At 50.0% G+C, this 17,514-nt stretch overlaps 5 protein-coding genes and 1 non-coding gene across 6 annotated transcripts; 3 read left to right on the top strand and 3 right to left on the bottom strand.

The window, feature by feature from the left end:
• Positions 1–1,552: 1,552 nt before the first annotated feature.
• On the top strand, positions 1,553–2,328 carry ColSpa_11057 (putative endo-beta-1,4-glucanase D; the record flags this gene model as incomplete). Its single annotated transcript, XM_049277269.1, has 2 exons — positions 1,553–2,209; positions 2,272–2,328. 2 exons carry the CDS (start codon positions 1,553–1,555, stop codon positions 2,326–2,328), a joined length of 714 nt encoding a protein of 237 aa, XP_049133226.1.
• Positions 2,329–4,308: 1,980 nt separating this feature from the next.
• ColSpa_11056 (uncharacterized protein) lies at positions 4,309–4,912 on the bottom strand (the record flags this gene model as incomplete). The annotated part of the gene is made up of 2 exons (XM_049277268.1): positions 4,309–4,577; positions 4,678–4,912. 2 exons carry the CDS (start codon positions 4,910–4,912, stop codon positions 4,309–4,311), a joined length of 504 nt encoding a protein of 167 aa, XP_049133225.1.
• Positions 4,913–6,879: 1,967 nt separating this feature from the next.
• On the top strand, positions 6,880–8,855 carry ColSpa_11055 (adenylosuccinate synthetase; the record flags this gene model as incomplete). The annotated part of the gene is made up of 7 exons (XM_049277267.1): positions 6,880–6,917; positions 7,061–7,095; positions 7,468–7,509; positions 7,576–8,006; positions 8,062–8,158; positions 8,210–8,271; positions 8,322–8,855. 7 exons carry the CDS (start codon positions 6,880–6,882, stop codon positions 8,853–8,855), a joined length of 1,239 nt encoding a protein of 412 aa, XP_049133224.1.
• Positions 8,856–9,458: 603 nt separating this feature from the next.
• On the top strand, positions 9,459–9,541 carry ColSpa_tRNA_289. The gene is given in 2 exon segments: positions 9,459–9,494; positions 9,506–9,541. It is a non-coding gene; the product is annotated as a tRNA-Arg (tRNA).
• A 425-nt stretch (positions 9,542–9,966) lies between these two features.
• ColSpa_11054 (carboxypeptidase 2) lies at positions 9,967–11,646 on the bottom strand (the record flags this gene model as incomplete). Its single annotated transcript, XM_049277266.1, is given in 3 exon segments — positions 9,967–10,750; positions 10,768–11,347; positions 11,415–11,646. 3 exon segments carry the CDS (start codon positions 11,644–11,646, stop codon positions 9,967–9,969), a joined length of 1,596 nt encoding a protein of 531 aa, XP_049133223.1.
• A 3,212-nt stretch (positions 11,647–14,858) lies between these two features.
• Positions 14,859–16,417, bottom strand: ColSpa_11053 (uncharacterized protein; the record flags this gene model as incomplete). Its single annotated transcript, XM_049277265.1, has 3 exons — positions 14,859–16,031; positions 16,089–16,152; positions 16,209–16,417. 3 exons carry the CDS (start codon positions 16,415–16,417, stop codon positions 14,859–14,861), a joined length of 1,446 nt encoding a protein of 481 aa, XP_049133222.1.
• Between the last annotated feature and the right edge of the window lie 1,097 nt (positions 16,418–17,514).

Genomic DNA, 17,514 nt, shown 5'->3' with positions numbered 1-17,514 from the left:
AGCCCTTCACTGTTGGATATTGATGGGTATCTAGAATTTACCACATCTAAATTCCTGAGTTTTGTCTTCTGTGTGTCAGAACTTGCGTCAACGACAAGCTTCTTACGGTACGCCGTAGACTGTCAACAGCCTTCTGCAGTTCAGTAGTGAGTCAACGTCGAAGCCCTATGTCACGGTGAAGAGATGCATTCTCGTTCAAACTCCTTCTTGTCATATAACCCAGTGCCATAACATGATCAGAGCTCAGATAGCAATTTTCGAGAAAATTCAGACTCAGACGGCTGCTGGACATTGGACAATTTTCTGCGTCCTTAATGATGCTATTACTTCCCAGCATTCATGGGTCGACGAGCGTCGTACCGAAACATCATAAAAATACAAAGTGGTGAAGGAAGACATTGCATTTAGAACAGTTCGTCATTAAGCAGTGTTTGGGAATGTTCGTGTGGGTGGTGGAAGCCCTGTCATAAGTCTCGAAAACCCATGAGATTTTGCCACCACTGATTTCTTCGAGTAGTCCTTGCAATAGGCGATATTAATTACGCGCTATATGACTCAATTAGGCACCGCTCTTGGCAGAACGCGAACGAAGCACCACACGGTCTTACAGGATGTCCCAGTGTGCACGATTGCTTGGCATTGTTGGCAGCATCTTGAGTGTGGCCTTCAATCGACATTGATGGAAATGGTGACTCGTGGAACTAGACCAAATCTCTTATGGATCCCATTGTATCAGGTTCGCGACTTAGGCTCGGTCGGCTTAATGAACAGAATTCGCTGAGTAGACTCTTTGGATGCTCAAATGAGTGACAGTTAGGCCGATGTCCATGCCCGGAAGGGAAACAAGCTGCGTTATCAAATTGACCCCAAATCTACCCAATTTCTGAAGCTAGAATGCAATGTTCGGTAGCGATCATGCAGAGAGGATAAGCGCCAAGGCACACTTATAGGTTTCGTTAAGTTGGTGTTGCATCTTGAGAACTAAGTTGTAGTGCCTAGATTGTCAAATGCATGGAACCAGGTGAGTATTTTACGTACGCAAATAGCAACATGTGAAGTGGCACGAATTAGAGTACTTGAGTTAGATGAAAGCCCAGAGCCTTGGGTCACCGTGGGCGGGAATGTCGGTAGCGGTTCCGTGCAATGTCGATATATTGTCCGGACCATGATCCTCCGTAGGTCCATCCGAAGCCCTGTCTGAAGACCCTCCTCGCTCAATACCAGCGACCTATTCGCCCAAACGACTTAATTGTAGAAAAACCACGGCTGATGTGTCGCCGCCATGGCGGTCTTGGCTTCTTATCACCTGGTCAGGTGCCGCCGTCTCGCCCCTTGCCGGCGCACCTCTGCAACGAGGAGAACGAATCGTGATATCCCAGGGAATGACGGGACACCGAACGCTATATATACCCTCTCAAACCTATGTCCTACCTACCATTCCGCCTCGAATAATGATAATCAAGACGAGCGCATTTGAGCAAATATTCTCTCTTTCGGCCCCCTTGCAAGCCACTGGTCTTTTTCTACAACTCAAAACTCACCCAAACTCACAATGAAGGTCCTCTTCCCTCTTCTGACGGCCAGCCTGGCCAGCGCTCACACCATCTTCTCTTCTCTTGAGGTCGGTGGTGTGAACCAGGGCGTCGGCAACGGTGTTCGTGTTCCTTCCTACAATGGCCCCGTTGAGGACGTTACATCCAACTCATTGGCCTGCAACGGTCCCCCTAACCCCACAACTCCAACCTCTAAGGTTATTACCGTTCAGGCCGGTCAGAACGTCACGGCCATCTGGCGCTACATGCTCAACTCTGCTGGCTCCGCACCAGCGGATGTCATGGATAGCAGCCACAAGGGCCCTACTATCGCGTACCTGAAGAAAGTTAGCGATGCCACCACCGACACCGGTGTCGGCAACGGATGGTTCAAAATCCAGCAGGATGGTTATAGCGGTGGCGTCTGGGGTACCGAGAAGGTCATTAATGGCCAAGGCCGCCACAGCATCAAGATTCCCGAATGCATTGCTCCCGGCCAGTACCTTCTTCGTGCGGAGATGATCGCTCTTCACGGCGCTGGAAGCTACCCTGGTGCTCAATTTTACATGGAGTGCGCTCAGATCAACGTCGTTGGAGGCACTGGATCCAAGACTCCTTCGACAGTCAGCTTCCCTGGTGCCTACAAAGGATCTGACCCTGGTGTCACCATCAGCATTGTAAGTTTCCTTTTGATAGCGCTCATGTTTTCTTCAGCCAGCTAACCAGACTAATCCCGTAGTACTGGCCTCCTATCACCAGCTACACGATTCCCGGGCCCGCTGTGTTCACCTGCTAGGCGCTTAATAGAGTGCATGAGTCGATTTGGGGGAAATTAGAACACGCATAGCGACCGTATGCAGTCTTTTCCATTCATTCTGCTTCTTGCGGGGGCTTTGCTAGGTGTACAGCCTGTTTCGTATGGTTTTTCTTGTACATAGTGACCAAACGTCAATAGAACTTTGTGGATCAAAGTTTGACTGAACATTAAGCAACGCTTTAAATCCATTGAAGAACTGCTGACTGGCTTTTCCCATAACCTGGTCCTGAGTATTAGAATAATCATTAGCGTCTTGAATGACTGGAATATTCGCAAACAAAATACCAAAAATGTTGACAAGCTGTGATGGGCTAAATAAAACAACTATCACATTCTGGTGATTGATTCACTTACAGACATGTAGTCTCTTGGCACCCGTCTTGGGAAGGACATGCTGCATCTCTCATGAATACCTGCCAACAACCGGATCAACTTTGCTGATCTCATTGCGTGGTACTCTTGTTGTCTGTGTACTTGAATATTTCCATTATCTCGTTTCACCATTTGACTGCGTCACTTCGCGACGCTGCAGTGCAGTGCGCTCAGTACCCAAATGCAGTCCGTCTTACCTATCATTCTCAAAAAAGCTGCCAAAGAGACTATGTCATGTACTACTTTAACAAAGTGTAGATGGCTTGAGCCTATATGTAACCCTAGCTAAGCAATGCATCGTAAAACACTGTAAATTACTTTTCTACTAATGTATCATAAATAATCAGTACATATTTCTTAAGCGTATCGTTTTCTCTAATCATTCAATGTAGAACCTTAATATTTTTGGTGTATTTGGTGCATTGCATATAGATGTTGTTACGTGCGTGTAGTGAGCACCAGCTAGCGCGCGTGAGAGAAATCTCGAATCCAAGTCAGCGGGTGCGTGGCACATGTAGTTGTATATCCGGTAGCTGTTAACAGCCAGAGATCCTGTACCCCGATGTTAGTGTTGAAATCCAAGAAAGGTTTTCCACGACCAGCAGATACAGCACGCTGTTGGCCTCGTTTGGCTATACGATGCTAACGGTTGACAAAAGATGCATGATTGACCAACAACAATGGTGACATTTCATGCCCTTGGATTTATTTGAGATATGAAAAATTCAAGGTGGTCTTTACTCCATGTAGAAATTCAATCAGCAATATTGAAGTTCAGCTGCTTAACTAAGAACTTGCCAAACTCAAGCCTTGATCTCTGCCAGTGAAAGCGATATGTATGTAGTAAAGTATGAAATGATAACTACCCGCTTTCAAATCAAACAACCTGGAATTATGACTTGCTTCTCGTTTAAAAGCGATTCTGTTTTCACTACTGAAGCTTTGAAAAGCTCGGATTGATCTAGGAACACGTATACAAAGACATTCCTCCAGGCTTTTGAGTGAATTGATAGCCCATGTTGATCTGTGGCTTTACTCATCTCTCAGAGGGCGAAGAAACAGCAACAAACTTCATGGTTTGGTTTGAGGCTCTTCAATTCTGATCTGAGCCCACCGCTACTCTGCTTGACGACTTTCCTGTCGCCCTCGAATGATTCTTCACTTCATGCAAGCGCGCGACAACTTTTTGATACTGGTACAAGCGAGGAAACAAAAGTAACACGTTCGGGAGAACATCGACGGTAAGCTAGACCGTACATTTTCACGGATGCACGTAATATTGAGTTATTCTAACAGTGTAAGATAGCTAGCTGACTGAGTAAAACAAACCCACCCTGGGTCGAGTGTTCATGTGGCACCAGAAGGGACGAGGAATTATGAAAAACAAGCAGATACTTGACCTGGAGCCTCCGGGCTTCCAACAGCGAGATTTACAACACGTCACCACGCTGAGGGACAGTTATTATAATTTTCTGATTGGTATCCAAAGTCTTGTTTCTCTATAGTATTATCGTCTTAAGAGTACCAGTGTCTTTTACCGTATCCATACCATCGTCAACCCTGACCGGGAAATACTTCCCGGTGCACTTAAAAGGCAGCGAGAGCACCAAAGACAAGCATCCCGAACGCGCCTATCGAGCCCATGGCAGCCGCAGCGGCGGGCTGGACAGTGGTGGTGGCGGCACCGCCAGCAACAGTGCCGGAAGCACTGGCGGTAGGAATAGAGGTGGCAGAAGCAGAAGTGACGGCGCCGGAAGTGATGGCGGAGGCAGAGGCAGAGGCAGACTCTACTGGAGGGGCGGAGGCGCCATTCGTGACCTCGCGACAAAACTTCCCAGCCGCCGGGAGGAGCTCGCCTATTTTTTATTTATGTAAGCTACTAATCCAAGCGACAATGGCGAAAACAGATAGGGGAACAAGATAGGTTGAGAAGAGATAGATGAAGAGGTAACGTACCAGTAGCGACTTCACTGCTGCAGGCTTGGAGAACGCAAGGGGTACCGACGGTGTAGATGTTGCGGTAATTGGTGGCCTCGCAGATGCAGGCCGAGTCGTCGATGCTGCTGCACTTGGTACCGTCCTTCACAGCCTTGGTGAGGCACTCGACGGAGCACTTGGGGATCACGTCGGTGAACTTTTGCTGTGCGACGGCCAGGCCGGCAGTAGCCAGAAGAACGTAGGAGTACTTCATTTTGACAGCTGTTTGTAAAGTTATCTTCAAGGGCTCCCGATGATTGACAACAACGGATTGTGCAGAATAGGGTAAGAAAAGAGAGTCTCTCGTCCCTGGCGCCGGGGGGCGAGTGAGCGTTATAAGTTTGTACACATGACGGATGGCTACTTGCTCCGATGTACCAAACTGTCTGGTCTTACTGGCTCACGAAAGGTCTAGAGTCAAGCTTTGCATGTGGCGCCCATAACGGAAGCGACGGGACCCTTTCTCACCATCATGAACTGGGCGCGAGAAGGGCAATAAGCTCGTGTAGGGTGGCTAGTTAGCGCATCTGTACCCAAAGATGGTTAGATGGTCCGGCCAGTTGAGCCGGGGGTCTGCAGGCCATGCCGGATCAGGCTGCTCGGTTACATACTCTGTTGCTTGATTCGGGCCCTGGTCTAGGGTCTTTTGACGATGATGTGGAGAGTTGAGTCTTGACTAAGTGGTTGGTGCGGGTAGTGATTGGCTGGAGGACATGATTAGATTGATAATGGTCTGAGGATGGGGTATGGCGGATGGGCAACGGGGCTTAAGTTTATCTGATGGATCAGATAAGATTGGATGGCGTTGCGTCGAGAGGAGACGAATTTTCAGCTGTCCGCCCTTGGGCTTCGAATCATAGCCTGCCGCTCCATTAAGTTTTCCTGCCCCTGTTCGGCTACTCTTCCGAAAGATTGAGTCTTTCCAACGTTCGATGCATTGGTCTTCCGCTGCCAACATGAAGAGACTTTTGATGCGCCCGAGATTGTGTGGTGGTTGGAGGGCCACATGCAGGGTCTAGTCGTCAAGACAGTCGTGCTGTTTTTTCATGATCACAACGCTAGGACAGCAAGTTGAGGGAGAGCACAAATCCAACCTTCCTCCATCATGGTTTTGAGTCGGGTAGCTAAGGATATGACTGTTTGTTGTTGGTAGTTATCAAAGCACCGTGAAAACTAGCGACAACAGCTCGAAAGTGTCTTTGACCATGGCAGGACTTCCGATGGAAGCAAGCTTATGAAAGTGCGGAATCGTCGGACTTCGGCAATATCGTACCAACAAAGTGGACATATGACATGGATCATGGACTCAAGGTGACTGCTGGGATTTAAGCTTGTTGGACCAAAAAACTTTAGTTACGTCAGGCGAGTATGAATTGAACTCTTCGAGAACACCTGATGGACTAACTCGTCACCAAAGTTGTTCAGGATGGTCTTCAAAGACTTGGTCAGCACGAAGCGTGGCAGATAGCCTCTGTGAGGTGTTGCGGCTCCAGCGATTCAGTGGGGTGCTAGCAGTGATGGAAAGGAAGATCTGTGCCTATGACAAGCTCCAACTTGTATGACCAATGCTGAGAAGTGTGCTTTTGGCCCTTGGTGGTGGTGGTGGCGGTATGATGCATGTCTGTCAAGAGGGACTAGCAATGGTCGACGCAAACAGTGATAGGGAGAGTGCTCAAGGGGAAAGGGTGGCTAGGCTGGCAGAGGCCGGCCAGTGCGGGTTTGTCTTGTGGCCAGTGGTGCCTGATGGCTGTACCAAGTTGATGTGGCTAGTGAGTTGCTCAGCCACACAGCGGAGCACGCCCCGGCGTTACCTAATTCTTCTACTCCGGACGGTTCCGTCCCGTCGAGCCGGCGATTGGTACGTAATTACCGCGGTACGTATCGTTAACGAAGCAAATGACGGCCGATAACGCAAGACGCAGTATGCCATTGACGAAGGAGAGAGTCACCGCGGTGGAGCCGATTCCTGGCCCGTAGCGCCGCGCAGAATAGCGACCCCGCCAAAGCAAAACCTGCCCCTCCATGGGAATTTTTAAAACCCCGCGTCTTTCTCTTCTGACTGTTTTTGTGAGATTATCGCAGACCGACGTTGCGATCGCAACAACCCATACTTTGGACATTTCGCTTGCAAGACAAACTTGTTGCTATACACTCAAACACACGCACACACTACGAGACGCCATGTCTACGATTGACATCGTTCTCGGCGCCCAGTGGGGGTAAGCTGCCATTCTTCTCGCGGCCCAACTTCCCTGCATTTGCTTTGCCTTTGCTCTACCTATCTTTTCTTCTTCTGCCGTCTCTCCATCTCTTCCCATGCCACTTTTTACCTTCTTCTCGCATTGTTCCCTCCACATCCCAGCCAGCAGGGCGGTTATACCGAGGGAAAACTCCGGGGTATATACATATGATTATTGTATGTGTATACCCACAGAGGTCGCGTCTGGACGACGCGCTGCCCTGCTGCGCCAATCGGAACAGTATCATGGACTAACACATCTCGCAACAACAGTGACGAGGGTAAGGGTAAGCTGGTTGACGTGTAAGCTCTTCCTTGTGCCCTCAGTCTCGTCCCAGTGACCCTCTAACCGCCCGGATACAGCCTCGGACAAGACGCGCAGATTTGCGCCAGAGCTCAGGTTGGGACTGCGGTACCTTCTGATTAATCAATGGCATGCTGATGGCCCTAGGGCGGACACAATGGTAGGAGTCACTCCAACTCCTGAAGACCAACCCAAGGACAATGAAATCTAACCCGACTGCTTCCAGCCGGTCACACTGTCATCGTCGATGGTGTCAGTTACGACTTCCGTAAGTCACGATGATGCTCCTCTCGTCGCGTCATTGCCTCCTCATGCTGACGTGTGCTGCCTCCAGACCTTCTCCCCTCCGGTCTCTTGCACCAGAAGTGCATAAGCCTCATCGGATCCGGCGCTGTCGTCCACGTCCCCACCTTCTTCAAGGAGATGGCCGACCTCGAGGCCAAGGGCCTGAAGAACATTCGCGAACGCCTCTTGGTGTCCGACCGATGCCACATCATCACCGACTGCCACATCCAGGTTGACGGATTGGAGGAGCAGGAGCTGGGCGGTAACAGCATCGGCACCACCAAGCGCGGTATCGGCCCAACTTACAGCACCATGGCCGCCCGCAACGGTATCACCATCAGCGAGATGTTCGACGAGGAGCTCTTTGAGCGCAAGCTCCGCCAGCTCGCTCAGGGCTTCAAGAAGCGCTTCGGCGACCTTCTTGTCTACGATGTTGAGGACGAGATCAAGCGCTTTAAGCAGTACAGAGAAGACCTCCGTGTATGTTCAGTCGACCCCACACTACTTCACTTGTCGTTGACGTGTGTGTCCACAGACTTTTGTTGTCGACGCTGTTCCCATCATCGCCGATGCCCAGAAGAACGGCAACAAGATCCTCGTCGAGGGTGCCCAAGCTGTCATGCTTGACCTGAGTACGTGGTTACGATAGTCCCATGCGCGTGCGCCCTGCTGACTTGAAGCAGACTTTGGAACTTACCCCTACGTCACATCATCCAACACTGGCCTTGGCGGTGTTTTCACTGGTGTAAGTCCCATGCCTTCATTGCCATCGTACATGCTTCTGACCCGTGACAGCTCGGCCTCAACCCCAAGAAGATCAACAACATCGTCGGTGTTGTCAAGAGCTACACGACCCGCGTGGGAGGTGGTGGCTTCCCCACGGAACTGCTCAACGAGACGGGCGAGAAGCTTCAGAAAATCGGCCACGAGATTGGTGTCTCCACTGGTCGCTCCCGCCGATGCGGCTGGCTTGACCTGGTCGTCGTCAAGTACTCGACAGACCTGAACCACTACACGGCGCTGAACCTCACCAAGCTCGACATTCTCGACACCTTCCCCACCATCAAGATCGCCGTGGCCTACAAGAACAAGCACACTGGCGAGAAGTTCGTCTCCTTCCCCGCCGACCTCAAGGCCCTCGAGGATGCCGAGGTCGTCTACGAAGAGCTCGAGGGCTGGAACACGCCCACGACGGGTTGCAAGACGTATTACGACCTGCCCAAGCAGGCCCGCGCCTACATCGAGTTCATTGAGAAGTTTGTCGGCGTCAAGGTTGTCTGGATTGGCACTGGCCCTAAGAGAGAGGATCTTATCTTCCGTGGATACTAGGTCTGCAGATCACTAAGAAAAGAACGACCGCAGGCGATGATAAAAAGCGACAATGGGTCTCGGTGAGCATATCGATAGATTTTCGATGTGAGCCAGAAAACAATAGATCACACATAGGACACAGCGCCACGCCCAGGATTGAATCCATCTGAAGGCATGCTAACGGGCTTGGGCTCTTTGAGCATCTCACCTGCTCCTTCAAGGGCTAAAATGAGTATTGCTTGATAATTCGTCGCCCTTCATAAAACAACGTCATCTGGGCTCGGGAATGACTCCTTACAGATGCACACTCCACGAGCACAAAGTCCGGGGCATTCATTGGAGACACAAGCAGCGGGGCCGAGGAAATCGGCTTTCCCATACCCCGACATCGGGAGGGGCTGAGGCATTTAGCGTTTCCCCGGAAGCCGCCGATGAAGTAGACTAGCAAAACTTTTCAAGTTTACTCTAAGTCAAGCACACGTCATTGGTCAACAGTGAGCTCACAGACCAAGGCCAAAGCACATCTGAATCCATCCCGTCCCCGGCAACTTTGATAGGAATATGAATTAAAAATTTTCACATTATTTCACAGACGGGTACCTTAGGTGCTCTGAATTGTTTGGCCGGTTGGCCCAATGGCAAGGCGTCTGACTACGATACACCGTGGAATCAGGAGATTGTGGGTTCGACCCCCATGCTGGTCAAAATCTTTTGCTGCTCGTTGCTACTGTCAGTTAAAAAACAAGATTCATCATTTCTTTAACTAGTTATGGGGTGCTTATATTATTATATCTGGTACATTTCCTATGGACGTATTACCTTTTTTGGTTGCTTTGTTGTCTTTATACACCTGGTGTTCTGTTTTACCCGTAACACTGACAAGCGTGAATGATCCTTTGGCAACATCCCCAACTCATCTGATTTCGCGGGTGCATAGTTGTCAATTTCCGGTGTGGCTGGGCTCAGTTGATTCACAGCTATTATGGTTAAGGAGAAATGAGTAGCCGTGGCATTGCTCCCGCTACGAAGTTGCCCTGCTTTTGAATCATGCAATGGATTTGTAACGTTGCAAATCTATGATTATCAGCAGCTGTGTGCTACCATTGGGACTCTTTGTTAACCAGTATTACTACACCGTGACCCGATAGACAGGATACTCATCGCCAACGCTAACCGGGAGAACGTTAAATGTAGCGTAAGAGTCAATACCCTCCGGCTCAAGGGTCACAAATGCGTGGGCGGCATTCTTTTGTCTCGTGCTAACCCAAAATCCTCCAGCCGGAATGCGAATCTCCTTCTTCACCGTCTCTGTCGTCACCGTTGTGCGCGCTACACCCTCGTACTTGGTCCTCGCGACCGCCGCGCCGGTGATGTTGAACGCCTCAACCTCTCCGTGGAAGTCGACCTGCAACGTCTGGACATCCAGACCGGTAAAACGAAGACGCTCGGCCACATCAGCCCACGCGCGGGAGAAGACGTATGCCTCCGGCCGGGATCGGGTGAGGTTCGCGACAACAGGCGTTGTGTTGAGGAATTGTACCGGCACGTCGACCAATTCGCCCGTCGTCGCTTGGATGAATTGCCAAGAGATGTTGGTCGGCCGGGCCGACTCAGTGACGATGATGTCTTCAGTACTAGCGATGAATTTTGCGCGCGCGTTCTCTACCGTGGTGTACACCTCTTCCGCTCGATCGGCGGCCGTCTGAACGATCGTCTCAACCATAGTCAGCCCCGAGGCGACGCGGCGCTGCCAGTGTTGGTCCGCCAGCCCAATACCGCGTGTCTCGGTGAGGAACATGATGGCTTGGCTCAGCGCGACGGAGCTATCACCGATCTTGGCGTCGCCGGTCGTCTCTTCCAGGACCACATCGTCGGTGCCAGAAGGGCCCGTGACATAGGCACCCCAGCGCAGGCTGCGGCGTTTGCAAACACGGTCTCGGAAATGTTCCTGATATCCGGGTGAATGTTTGCATTCTTCATGGCGGAGAATTGCCCGTCCTGCGCGTCAACCCATTGCTCATTGGCGCCAAAGGGGTTCGTGGGACTGTATTCGTGGCAATCCACGCCTACATGAGGTGCAAAGCCCATGACCAGCTCCTTGATGTCGCGAGTCTGCTGCCGCGCAAGCTTGGTGTGATCACGGTTCGGGTCAAAGTTGGTCGCGAAGTAACGCTGGAAGTACGCCACGCCGTCCGGGTTGTACCGCGGCAGCATCATGATATCAACCTTGTCGAGGACAGAGATAGCCCAGGTGCCGTTCGCGTCAAATTTTCCCAAGAGCGCAAGGAGGGCCTGGTCACCGGCAGGTTCGTTGCCGTGAACGCCTCCTTGCATCCAGATGCGGACCTTGCTGGGCGCGCTGCTGTTGGCGTGGGACTCCAGGCTGTTGACAACGGACTTTGAGGTGGATAGATAGACGTAAGGAATTGAGCGACCTTCTTCAGACTTGAAATCGGGGTTGTGATACGTCATCCACTCGTTGCGCGCGGCGAGTGTGCGGAGGAAATAGTCTGCGCGGTTCTTAGTCACTAGGTCGAGGTCTCACGAGAGTCAAGCAAAGGTCTTGTTCTAACCTACCTAGAGTCGCCTCGTCTGTTGGACCGCTGGTGCCATTGGAAAAGGTGCTGGGTACGCTCTCGGGTTTCGCGAAAGCGGGCGATAATAGCTCGATTTCTTCGACTTTGGGGAAATTCGCGGCGACAGCCTTGCTGTCGGGGATGACATTGGGCTGGTTGCTAGCGTAGGTGAGTTGAGCGGTCGTGAGACCTGCACGAAGCAGGCCCAGAGCTGCTGTCTTCTGGAAATGCATTGCCGCGATCGTTGCGGACTGAGCTCTGGCTTTTATGTGAGCTTGTCAGGCCTGAGAGAAAGGGGAGGCGTCTGGTAAAGCTGTTCGCGCCCTCAGCAATCATACTGAGTCGGATCTCTTCCATATTTTAAACCTCTACGGCAGCTATCGGCCTTTCACGGACCCCAATATTGGTCGCCAAGGTCTTATTTTGCCCTGCCCCAAAGCTAGAAAACGTCACGCCATGTTCTTTACTAGTACAGTGACACCAGTGATCACGGTACTTCTCTTGGAGCTATGCGGGAATAGGAATGTGTTTATCTACGCTGTGGATAGAGGGCCCCTCATTGTGTGGGGTTGGGTGGTTGGAGAGGTCTTGGATCCTTGGGAGAGCCTTTAAGAAATCTCCGGGGCTGCCTGCGAAAGCGTTTGCCAAGACGTGTTATCTCGCCAAGACACAAAAGGTCCTAGGCCGCCGGGCATGAGATGGTTTCGTCGATTCGGCCCACAGACAGGATCTGCTAAGCACTGTTTCAAGAACCAAGTTGTCAATGAACGTCTGGCAGCAATCAAGGTTACCTGTGTCTTATACACCCTTCACACAAAGCCAGTTTCCGGTCTCCGGGGGACGGTGTAGAGTTTGCCTGCTGAGGTGACCACGTGGGTTTGAACCCGGAGAAGCATACAGCAGTACAATATCTAGGCACGTAAAAGTTGAGCAACGGAGACGGAAACCATTCCCACTTATTCTCCTCCCTTCATGGGTCATTTCGCTGTAACCGAGCAGACCCCCTTTTCAAGCAAAGTCTAAGAGTTTCTTTAATACTCATGAATCTACTGGCTTCTGGGAACAGACTACGTAACTCCAATATGATTAGCAGGGTTTCAAATACACTAGGAGAAGATTCAAAAAGCTTACAGATCATACATAGCATGCAGCTGGTTGCTTTTCAGCTCCTGCGGGGTGTCGCAAGGAGTGCCAACGGGTCTTCGATCGTCCACCGCAGCGCACCACGGAACAGCTCTATGGAAACGCCCTCTAAGCCTTGTAGCATTTGTGCCAAATTGAGTAGACCTAGGTCCTTGTAGTACTGGTGTCTGGCCCTTGTCCCTATTGGTATCTTGAACTTATCGTGGGTTATATGGTCGAACCCGCCATGGCCCCTTACCCACCCCTCATGCTGCGGCCCAGGATTGGGCTCGCGTTCAATACCACACAGAGCTAAACATCATATCTTGGAATTCGACCCAGCCCCGGGGTTAAGGTTGCTTGAGATATTCGTTAAAATAATTCCTTAATTTGGGCCTCGGAAGTATGATAGAACTACAGGTCACGAGGCTCACTTGAATATTTGCTTTACTAGCTTAGGCCAGTCCCCGATCTCAGGAGCCATATATCGGCACACGATATAGTCATATCTCTCAGGCACGATCCAAGGACTTTCGACATCGTTAATCTCGAATTTGACGTTGGGTGGGACCTTTGCTGAAAACTTAAGCAAGGTTTTCTAATGACTATTTATATAAGGACTTATCAAGATGGTTGAATGGCAATTAGATCATTTCCAATGACCTTCTTTATATACTAGCAACCCTTCCGTTTAAATTGTCCGGCCGGAAGCTAAATCGCTTGCCTGTGCATTAAGAAAGTATTCGCTGATTTTCATAGCCCCTAATTTCAATGTTGTTAGCATATGATATGTGGCACATTACAGTAATCTCTGGAACACAAAAACTTTTCACATATCCCCGTGCCAGCTCCGATGTCGAGAATTCGGTGTGTCTTTGCTGACTTGATAGGAGCCAAATGCATATTGTGTCCGATTACCCTAGTGATCAAAGCATAGGCCACGTCAAGACGGTTATTCTCGGGTTTGTCATTCAGTAATATATACGCTAAACATGTCAGATAATTGAAAATGCTAGCTGATTACATGATTGAAGAAGACGCACATACTGATCAGAATGCGTGATACCGCCGGCCGTATTCCATAGGGTAGTCAAAGACGCTTGACGATGAAGATGCAGTGTAAGTCGGCCACTCTTCCGGCGGAATATATATGAAGCAAGGTCACGGTTCCAGACGTTCGATCATCGACAGAGGCGGTGTCATCGGTCTTGTGAGCGTTGATATGTGCCCAATGAAGATATGTGTCAGCCAAAACAGCTAACTGTCTCTCCTCCATCCGCTTCTACTTGCGCATTTTGGCCTTCAGGGCGCAGCTGAGTAGCAACAACAGCATTAGGCTGAGAAGCGATGAGTGATAAGCTGATGGGGATACTCGAAAAGGTCAGCGCTGGGCCGCTTTGTGAACCAAATTTATCAGCTAACTTGTTTGTGAGGTAGCAAACTACTGCTCATAAGCTGAAGTATTTTCATTTTACTTCAATAAGTATACATTAAGAATTTAGTATACTTTGCTATCTATACTAAGTGGACACAGCACTGTAAAAACTTTAGGTCCCAGGTTTTCTACGGTGGCGCACTGTGAAGTGGTCCCAAAACTTTTGACCTCTACTTAGGGAGCCAGAAAGTACATGCTAAGTTAAGGACGTACCTGATACATTTAGGAAACACCATAGCTATCCTCGCTATCGGTACCATAGTTAAAGACAAGACGCCTGCGGACAGAATGGATCGCGTCCACTCCAAGCAATCGCGGATAAGACGCCGACATCCCAATTATGCCCGGAACAACGCCATTACAATGCCAACTGATCAAGCTAAGATCGTATGTACAGAGATAATATTTTCATTCTACTCTATGGCCTTATATAGGAATTAGCCAAGGTACCGGGTCTTGAACCGTAACTTCGCTCGGCCCTTAACACCTGGCCTCCCTTCCGAAATCCAGGAGATAATCTCTACATCATCTTTTGAAAGACGAAGAGAAAACAAGAAAAGAAAATATATCATGGTGACCGTGACCGTGATGGAACAAGGCTGGTCAACGAACAAGGCCCTTTGTAATCCACACTGTTTCATGATGGCACTGAGTCCTTTTCATACGGGTCATATGCCATGAACGGTCTATTACGATTCCTCTTAACGCTGGCCTCTATAGATACTCTATCGATATCTCAGGCCTCTGATTTGATAGCTGACTTGATGTCGAGATGGATCGTTGGAATCTCAGTCGAGTTTACTGGCATCACATATGTAATATTCCAGAATTCGAAACCACTTTTGAATGTCAGCGCCGTCAGTAGAAGAAATGACTTATCCCCCAAACTCACTGAATGATAGAGCAAGTGCCGCCAACGAGTCCGCAGAAGCCAATCTCGGGCTGCTGCTTCACTGTGCCGTTGACGTTCACATGGATTCCCACGACGTCCTCGAAACCGGCAATGTCTCGTTTGTCGCCCAATGGGTTGGAGTTGACAAGAAAGGTAAAGACACTCGTCGAGTTACCGCGAGGGTAGGATAAACGTAGCTTTCCAGGACTAACTTCCACATCCATGGCCTCTTCTGTGCCATGCAGAACAGCAAACCCGACACTCCCGTCATGTCTGGACCACTGTATCACAGCAGGAGACCATTGAAGAGGATCTTGTCGTGGTCCCCCAAGGGTGTCCTCGTCATACGACTCGGCGCCGATGGTCAGATTACCCGATAGCCAAGCCGTAACATTGCGGGGAACCGCATCGTGTGGGGGCGAGAACGCAGCGGTCTCGTACATATGCTCACCCGGGAATGCGCTGAGCTTTTCCACAACTTCTGAGGGCACGATAGCGTCATGGAAAGGTGCCAAGACAGAGATGAGCGGCGCGTACTCGAAGTCGTCCGCGTGTGCCATGCTCCATGTTTGCGGGATTCCAGGGGCTTTCTCCTTGCCGATGAGAGACCAGATGTAGATATTGAGAATGGCGACATACTGGTTCATGTCAAAGCCGTAAGTTCTGTCCCATGGTCCTGCGACATTTCGAAGATTCGCATTGTACATGTTTCCAATCGTTTCCCAAATGGCCTTGATCATGCGTGCGCCATTCTGCCCCATCACAGAGGAATCGGCAGGCATATACTTCGCCCAAAGAGTTAAACCGTAAATGCTGACGCCCGCATACGTGGGGCTATTGAACTCGGAGAGGGTATCGTTAAGGTTGAACAGGTCCAAAATCTCTTGGGCGTAAAGCTCGCCGGCCGCGGTCATGTTGGAGTCGTTGAGGGCGCGGCCTGTCCAGCCCGTTGCGATGGCACGCATGATGGAAGGATTGCTGTAGGATGGATAAAGATTGTCGTCGTCAACTCCACCAACGCGGTAGCTGTCACCGATTGTATTGTTGTACATGCTCTCAAGAATAAGCTCTTGAACATCTTTAGGCAGAAGTTGTTTGAACTCTTCGTAAATCACAATAAGGGTCGTGCCGATGAACCCTCGCCAATTAGGATCCCAGGAGTTGTAAATCTGCAAATTGTGTCAGGAGAAACTTTGGTTCAAACGATAACTAAGTAAATCACGAACATTTTTGGGATACGCTGGAGTGCCAACAGTAGGCTCTTCCGGGTACACGGTGTAGTCTCCGTACCTGTTAAATCTTGTTAATATTCGTTGGCGAGGTGAGATTCGGAAAGCAACACTTACCATTGATCCTCAGGGTTCTTCTTCTGGTCCCCTATGACATTTTTTATGATCTTGATAGCTTGCTCCACATCGTCACCAGCATTGCGTTGCAAGAGACCTGACGCATACCAGACAGATGATCGGGTCTCGTGCTTCCCTGCCGCCAGGGGGTAGTAGAAGAAGTAAAGATAACCAGCCGCTGGGTCGTAAATTTTGTCAAGGAATTGCATAGACTGATCGAACAAGTCTTGTGCAAACCCTTTCAACTCCACCGCACCTCCTTGTTGTATAAGGCCCGGAAAGCTGAACAAGCCAAGCGCTAGCAAACAGTTAGTTGACAGCCGCATCTTGAACAACTCTACGCAGTTGATTTTGGGTGGTTTGTTTAACTAATTCAGACACAGATTGAGCTTTTATTGCCAGGTACAAACCCATCTCCCGGCAATGACCGGTGTAGAGTCCCTACTAAGACCTATCTCCTTCGTCCATCGCCCGCAAAGAACAATGGAGTGTGGACCGCCATCGTCGGACTATCGCATCCTTTGTGACGGGATCTTGTAGTGACATACAGATTGCGGGGAATCGCCCTTGCCTACTGAAGTGCCGAATGGAACGGTCCAGCGGGGAATTGCACAAATCAGCGCAGATACCGTTTATCCGAGATGAGATGACAGTGATGGCAGCTGTTCAGCTCAGCCCAACAACTGATGATCGGCTAAGACGGAAGTCGCAGCAAGAAAACGCCGGGTTTTCGCCCGGAGGCGTCCGGGCCGGTTGACCGGAGGCACGATGGTGAATCCAAAAATGGGTCTAAGCCAATGTCTGGAGACCAACTTTTGTCTTTAGAATTAGTACTATGTGGGTCATTGAACATGTTTCCTTCAATTTGAATACCTAGCGTACGTCGTGGCCCATTTTTGCGCAACCTAGGTGACGCACTTATCGCACTAGTAACTGTTTAGAACCCCGGTAAAGGATACCGAATGAGAAGCCGTGTGAAAGATAAGTTAAGTCCCTCGATTGCAGATCAAGGTCTTCTTCCTTGCCGGGTATTCAACCGGTCAAAAAGATAGCATATTTTCCGCAGTATGATAAGGCAGCATGGGTGGTCCGGTCATATTTTCCGTCCAACCTCGTTTGCAAAGGCTTAGAAGAAGGACCTGCAGAAGAGAACGTTCGAGACAGTACAGATAAACACTATCCGGAACTCCGAACTCTGGTGAGCATATGGCAACTCGTCGGCTTTTCCTGCCAACAATATTGTCCTTAAGCCGTTGCTCTGCACCATGTACAGCAGAGTCCATAGAACACATTCCTGTTTGCTCTC

Source organism: Colletotrichum spaethianum, assembly GCF_022836535.1.
Source record: "Colletotrichum spaethianum MAFF 239500 DNA, contig41, whole genome shotgun sequence".
NCBI classification, from domain to species: domain Eukaryota; kingdom Fungi; phylum Ascomycota; class Sordariomycetes; order Glomerellales; family Glomerellaceae; genus Colletotrichum; species Colletotrichum spaethianum.
This window is presented reverse-complemented; position numbering and strand designations above follow the sequence as displayed.